General features: G+C 54.4%; 1 protein-coding gene across 1 annotated transcript in view; it reads right to left on the bottom strand.

Annotated features, from left to right (window-relative positions):
• Positions 1-2,488: 2,488 nt before the first annotated feature.
• ZNF598 (zinc finger protein 598) overlaps positions 2,489-6,718 on the bottom strand; it is a gene marked incomplete at its 5' end in the record, with an annotated part of 9,097 nt that continues 4,867 nt past the window's right edge. The window contains 4 exons of the mRNA XM_010191164.1: positions 2,489-2,836; positions 2,963-3,107; positions 3,900-4,035; positions 4,906-5,669. Coding sequence (XP_010189466.1) covers positions 2,489-2,836; positions 2,963-3,107; positions 3,900-4,035; positions 4,906-5,669 — 1,393 coding nt within the window. The remainder of the gene's footprint in view (positions 2,837-2,962; positions 3,108-3,899; positions 4,036-4,905; positions 5,670-6,718) is intronic.

The raw sequence follows: 6,718 nt of genomic DNA, 5'->3' as shown, positions 1-6,718 counted from the left end.
GGTGGAAAGAGCAGAACTCGAACAATCCCAGAGTCTTTTCCTGGAGCTGTGTCCTGCCAAATGCCCTCGCTCCAGGAGGCCGTGGTGCAGCTCGGATGCCTCTCCACGCTGGTTGACCACACCGTGGGCTTTGTGTCTTTATTTTAAGCATAATCAGAAAGAGTTGAAATAATTGGAAGTTTTAAGCTCTTCCTAGCGAGGTGGCAGCTTTGCTGAACCCAGCACTTGATAAAAAGATCCCCCCATCCTGTGCTCCTCCGTCTCCTTTTTTTTCCCCGTTCCCATCAGCTCATCCCGCAGCCACGGCTCTGCCATCACCCACTTCTTCTTTTGGGGGTCACCCGCACCCCTCCTTCCCCAAACCACCCCCCCCAAAAGGCCTTGGTTCTTCCTCAGGTCGCTTCACCCCGACCGCACCGTGGTTGTCATCTGCTCATTAATAAATGACATCGTTAATTCTCAGTCAACCAGGATTTCTCTCCATAAAAGCCGCTGTAGCGGGCTCCCCATCCACTTCATTTGGCCCAGGTAAAGATGAGGCCGGTTCCACTCCGGTTCATCCCTCGCCCTGGTTTGAACCCCAGCTCAGCTGCCCGCACTTGGCCACGATTCGCGTTTAAACCTCGGAGCAGAGTTTTGATATTGAAGCGATACCAAACGCGGTCTGGGCAGTTCAGTTGTCCCTGCAGGTACCTGTGTCTGGAGACCGCTTCCCAGAGCTGCGGTTGTCGCTCGTCTCCTGTGCGTTGTGGTAGCAAGTGGGCTGTGTATGGAAATCAGTTGAAAATGTTTACAACTTTTGTACATATTATACATATAAAGCTATCTTTTGAGAGAACCAGCTGTGACTCTGTATTTTCGGTGTCCGTGTAACAACTGCAACTTTCTTTTCAATAAAGACTTAAAAAAAACCAACGAATAGAAGCGGCCTGAAAAAGAAAACATTTGGTAACGGTTTATTGAGTGGGGGTGAGGAGATCTGGGGGGGGGACCCCGGCTCTGCCAGCACCCAAGAAATTAACTGAGAATCGAGGGAAAACGCAGGGTGTTCCTGCAGAAAACGCGTGTGGTGTTTGCTATCAGCTCGACAAACCAAGGGCACAGCCGGCGCCTTTGGAAGTGATGGGGGCAGCACAGGGGGACGTCGCTGCTCCCCGTGTACTCATGCATTTTATACACAGCCATGCAGCCCAGTTACCCTCCCCGGCCCCGTTCCTGGCCCCTGTGCCGAATACTCCAGGGCAAGGGTTCGAGAGAGGCTTCATCATCTGGGAGAGAAACCAAAAGCAGTTTGCAGCCTGACAGCGAGCGAAACTAAAAGGCGTAAGGCGAGGAAGTTTCTGTAGCCAGAATGAGCTCTTCAGGAATACCCCGAGCTCAATTTCGTAGAAACGATGCTTAAACCAAAGCAGCGTCCCTAAGAGTTCCTTAAATTAACGTCAACTTTTACTCCTGGGTGTTCAAAGTGTCTAAACCTGGGCTGCTGGGATGGCAGAGCATCAGACACCAGAAGCGCAGGGAGGGCTCTCGTCCCTGGGTCGCGTTAGGAGTTACCTCAAACGCCGAGCAGGTTCCCCTCCCTGCTCTCAGAGGGGCGAGGTTCAGGGAGCAGCAGCAGCAAAGCCGAGGGGGTGCAGGGCGCAAAGGCTCCGCACGGGAACGGGCGATGCCGGCGGGCACGGAGCGAAGGGCACCGCAAGGCAGCGCGGGTAACGCGCTCAGCAGCTCACGGCCCCGCAGCCGCCCCCGCTCGCGGCCCCGCAACGAGAAACGCGGCGGTCGTCGAATAAAAGGACCCTGGAGCGCGCTTTACGGAAAGGAAAGCCTCAAGGCTGTAATTGTTGTACATGCAGTGCTACAAAACCAGGTGCTGCGGAGAACGCGTTACAGAAAAGGTCAGAGGTGACTCCATTGGATGACACAGGCCCGTCCCGTTCAAGTACTGAATTAAATCTGGTTTCGGACAGGAGCAACCCGCAGCTGTAGCCTCTTTAGTGCCCCTTTGTGCCCCTGACTGCTCACAGAAACAGCACAAATGAAAAAAAAAAATCAGATTATTATACGGGAAGCCACTTTTGCTCCCCATCATTTCAGTGACTCAATCTTTCCCCCAAACCCCCGCTAAAAGAGAAAGAAAATCCCCAAACCAGTCGCTTATTCCCCTATCGTGTTCCCCGGCCGCAGATCAGGAAGTGTTTTCGCAGCCGTCGCGTGCTCCAGCACAAGGTGCCCCCTGCCTGCCCCCAATCTCAGCCTAATTCTACCCCGGCGCTGGGGAAGCTCAGCCTTTGGGCGTTGAGGAGCCACGGCGCAATCAGCCACCCCCTGCGCAGCATTTCCACACGAACACGGTATCATTAGGGAGCGCTGAGAGGGCTCCCCACGTTACCAGACTCCTCCACCGGCTCTCGGCCGCTCCTCGCTGCCAAACCTCGCTCCACAAAGTGCACCTCGACGGCCAGAGAGGGTTTTATTGGCGTGGGGACAGCTAGCTGATGATCCTGCTGATGGCCTGCAGGGAGGGGAACTCCTCGTCCTCGATATGCAAAGCTTTGTGGGTGACCACGTCCTGCTGGGTCAGCACCTGCTTACACGTGGGGCAGATGCAGCAGTCGAGGTCGGAGCTGGAGTCCGTCTGCCAAGCGTTCTTTTTGTTCTTTTTGGGTTTGTTGGAGCTTTGCTTCTCTCGGATTCGGAAGTCGTTGTGAGCGGAGAGGAGTTCTTGTTGTTTAACCGTGTCCGGCAACAACACCAGCAGCTCGTTGAAGATCTTCTTGAAGTTCTCTCCAAGCAGCTCTCGGCAGCTTTTGTAATACTGTGCTGCGGAAATCAGACCCTGCCGGGCACAGAGATTGGGAATAATTAGGGAAAAATGCACGTGTACGTAAAAAACCCCAGTGGGATTCACCTGCTCCCGGACAGGAAGGTTTTGGGAATCCCACGGTGGTTGTCGCCCACTCACCTGTCTGAATTGCCCAGAATGAGTTTTAAATTTATTGAACTTGGACTCATCGCTTTGAAGAAACTCTTTAATAGATTGTATCAGCTCGATGTTCCTCTTCTGGAAGTTTTCAGGTATCAAGTAGGATCCGTGAGAGGATTTTGGCCTGCATTTGAAAAAGACCAGAAGTGACTTTGACGTCGCTTCGTGTCGCACGAAGATGCTGCGGGATCCACGCTCTGTGGCCGCTCTCTGCCGTGGGACTCCCTTGCTCCACCCAAATCCACGTGCAGTCACGGTCAGCAGTGCGCTGCTGTCTTGGTGGGGCAGTTAAATGTGTCCTGTGGCACTACTGCCTCAGATCCCAGCTTTACCTACACAAGAGTATCTAAAACACAAGTTTCCCATGGTCTTGACTCACCGTTCCGCAAGCTGGGTTCACTAAAAAGATGTGAGCAACAAAGATCACGCCATGAGTAACACCAACGAGATGAATACACACGTCTGTAGTAAACTTAAACAGGTTTCCCCTCCCCTTTTCCCATAAACTCATCTCTCTGGCCCAGAAAGGCTCCAGCCAGAGCCCAGCCACTGCGAAGATGGCAGCAGTGAAGGCTTTGAGAGTCAGTGAGAAAAACTGGCTTTGGCACCTCACTGCTGGGACTGAATCGATGGAAAGGGTAAGAAATACACTGAAGCTGCAGATTTCCAAGTACATCTAGAGAAGACCCAAGTCTGAGCTGCCACACTGCACAGGTTTTCACTCCCTCAGACTTGAACCCACACCACACTCGGGTTTCCTGTCACACAGCTCTCCTGCATCCAGCCCGCAGCACCCCAAGGGGGACCACGAAGCGGCTGCGGCACCAGAGCGATCCCCTCAGGGTACTGCGTGCGGTGTCTGAAGCCCAATAACGCAACTGAGATGTAAAACACGACTCCAAGGACTTGCACTCACTCTTTCAAAGAGGTGGTGACGGGTTCGGAGACGTTGGTGGCTGGGATAACAGCGAAGCCTGGCGGGGGTTTGCCGAGGGGCACCGCCAGCCCCGGCGGCGGGGGAGGACCCTTCAGCAGCACCACGGTGTTAAAGCCTGCACGAGAGCAGAGACCGGGCAGGGGTTAGAGCACGTCTGGGGCACCACGTACCTGTGTGTGCAGTGAGCACCCGTGGTCTGATGAACCAAGTAGGATTCAGCAGTGCAGACGTTGCCGTACTGGAAATAAACCCTGAAAATTAGATAGAAATCTGTCGCCTTAAGGGTCAGGTCAAGAAGCTCTTCACAGTGGCTGCTGTCACTCTACGAAGAATGCGCTTTAACTGTTAATTTACTTCTCAGTGGAAAATGTTTTCTAAAAGCCCTACTCTAGCTCACAATGGAAAAGCACTTTTACATCATTAACGTGAGCAGAAATCGCTGCACAAGTCCCAGCAGCACAAGGTATCACATTTTCTACTGTGCTCCACCGAGCAGCGTCTGCAGAGCGGCACAGAGCAAACCAACTCCGTGAGCACGTCCTGATCCGGGGGCTCCAGTGAGAGTCCCGTTTGTTGCTGTGCTCCTCCACTTTCACAAAATCACAGCACTGCTAAAAGCAAGGCCATTAAATCTCTGCAAACGCAGACCAAGCGACCAAGCAAGCGCGCAGACGGCACCAGCGGGCACAGGTCACAGCTAACGAGGCTCCCTTTGCCCACAGCACAAACCACACAGGTTTGTGTCAGCCGCGGCTCAGTAAATGCTGCTCATCTGTGAGCAAACTCCTGCAGCTGCGTGCAGCAGAGCTCTCCCAACACTGCCACTGCTCCAGCGATTTACAGAGGCCGTTCCAACCCGCCCATGCCCCCAAACTGCATTTTCAACCTCAAACACAAAAGCCAGGAGCTGTTTGTACATCTCAGCCACAGCCACGTTTCTCTAAGCCACCTCCAAGCGAAGCTGCCCCTGCCCTGCAGCCCTTACCTGGTGGCGGGGGCATTCGAGCCGATCCTGAGCTCCCAAGGGCTGGGAAGTCTTCCTGAGGTAAAGGGCACTTGTTAGTCCCTGCGGGCTTTTTAAGGCCGGGGGGCTCTTTGGGTGTAGTGCAGATCCCTAAGGACTTTTCCGAATGGCCGTTCACCACGGCTGCGGATCTGTCAGGGGCGTGAGGAGCAGAGGACGCGTTCGGTGCCTGCTCCACGTCCGGCAGCGGCTTTTCGGTCGACAGCCTGGGAAACGTCGCCTCCTGCAAGGGGTGCGGGGACGACGGCCTCTGCTTCTCAACCCCCGTCTTCTTTTTCTTGCTCACTTTCATAAAAGTTTGTGAGGTAGAAGCCGCCAGCAAGGACGAGACGTCAAACATCGTCGGCGCGTTTCTGATCTCCTGGGTGGTCAAGCCGCTGCCGCTGTCCTCATCGTCCGACTGAGAGAGTTTATTGCTCTTCTTGCTTCCTTTAGTGCTGTTCAAGGATGGTTTTTTGGCTACCTGGTTTACGCAGGGGTTGCTCATGGCTTTGACCACACTTTTACTGGAACCGCTGTTCCACGCAGACGTGATGTTGGTCACCGTTTTATTGTTAGGCCTCATTTTGGACACCAGAGCTGGGAAATCCTCCTCTTGGAAAGCCGTTTTCTTTGCAGTCGCTGTGTAGGTCAAAGCCATCCCAGCAGAGATGGTGGGGGCTGCAGAGGACGACAAGCTGGGGAAATCTTCTTCTTTAAGCTTAACGGCTGCTGGCTGGGCAGAGCTGTGAGGAAGGAGAAGTGAAGTCAACCCATTACAGAATCTCAGAATATGAGGAGTGGGAAGGGACCTGGAAAGCTCCCCCAGTGCAACCCCTGCCACAGCAGGATCACCAGAGCAGTCACACAGGAACACGGCCAGGGCTTTGGGTGTCTGCACACAAGGAGACTCCACAACCTCTCTGGGCAGCCTGGGCCATGCTCCAGAACCCTCACACTCACAAAGTTTGGCCTCATCTTCAGCTTGAACCTCCTGTGCTCCAGCTTGGGACCATTGCCCCTTGTCCTGGCATTGGCCATCCCAGAGCAGAGCCTGGCTCCTTCCTCCTGACACTGCCCTTTCCCAATGGATCCCCAGGAATGAGGGCACCCCTCAGTCTCCTCTGCTCCAAGCTCAAGAGCCCCAGCTCCCTCAGCCACTCCTCAGCAGGAGATGCTCCACTCCCTCCATCACTTTGTGGCCCTGCTGGACTCTTTCAAGCAGTTCCTGTCCTTCTGGAGCTGAGGGCCCAGCACTGGACACAAGATTGCAGCTGTGGTGTGAGCAGGGCAGAGCAGAGGGGCAGGAGAACCTCTGTGCCCTACAACCACCCCTTCTCATCCAGCCCAGGATGGCGTTGGCCTTCTTGGCTCAAGGGCACATTGCTGGCTCATGGGATCTGCTGCCACCAACACCCCAGGTCCCTTTCTGCTACTGAGACAGCACAACCCCAACAGCAGAACAAGCTCTGTACCTGTCTGCACCCTCCTCAAACCATCACAACCGACCCAACTGAACAGCAGCCAAATGCACTCAGGTTTGGGAGCTGTGCCTGGAATGGGTGTCCTCAAAAAGCCTTGCTGTGTCACCTCATGGGATCTGCTGCCACCAACACCCCAGGTCCCTTTCTGCTACTGAGACAGCACAACCCCAACAGCAGAACAAGCTCTGTACCTGTCTGCACCCTCCTCAAACCATCACAACCGACCCAACTGAACAGCAGCCAAATGCACTCAGGTTTGGGAGCTGTGCCTGGAATGGGTGTCCTCAAAAAGCCTTGCTGTGTCACCAGTA

Source organism: Mesitornis unicolor, unplaced genomic scaffold, assembly GCF_000695765.1.
Source record: "Mesitornis unicolor isolate BGI_N332 unplaced genomic scaffold, ASM69576v1 scaffold34278, whole genome shotgun sequence".
NCBI lineage: Eukaryota > Metazoa > Chordata > Aves > Mesitornithiformes > Mesitornithidae > Mesitornis > Mesitornis unicolor.
This window is presented reverse-complemented; position numbering and strand designations above follow the sequence as displayed.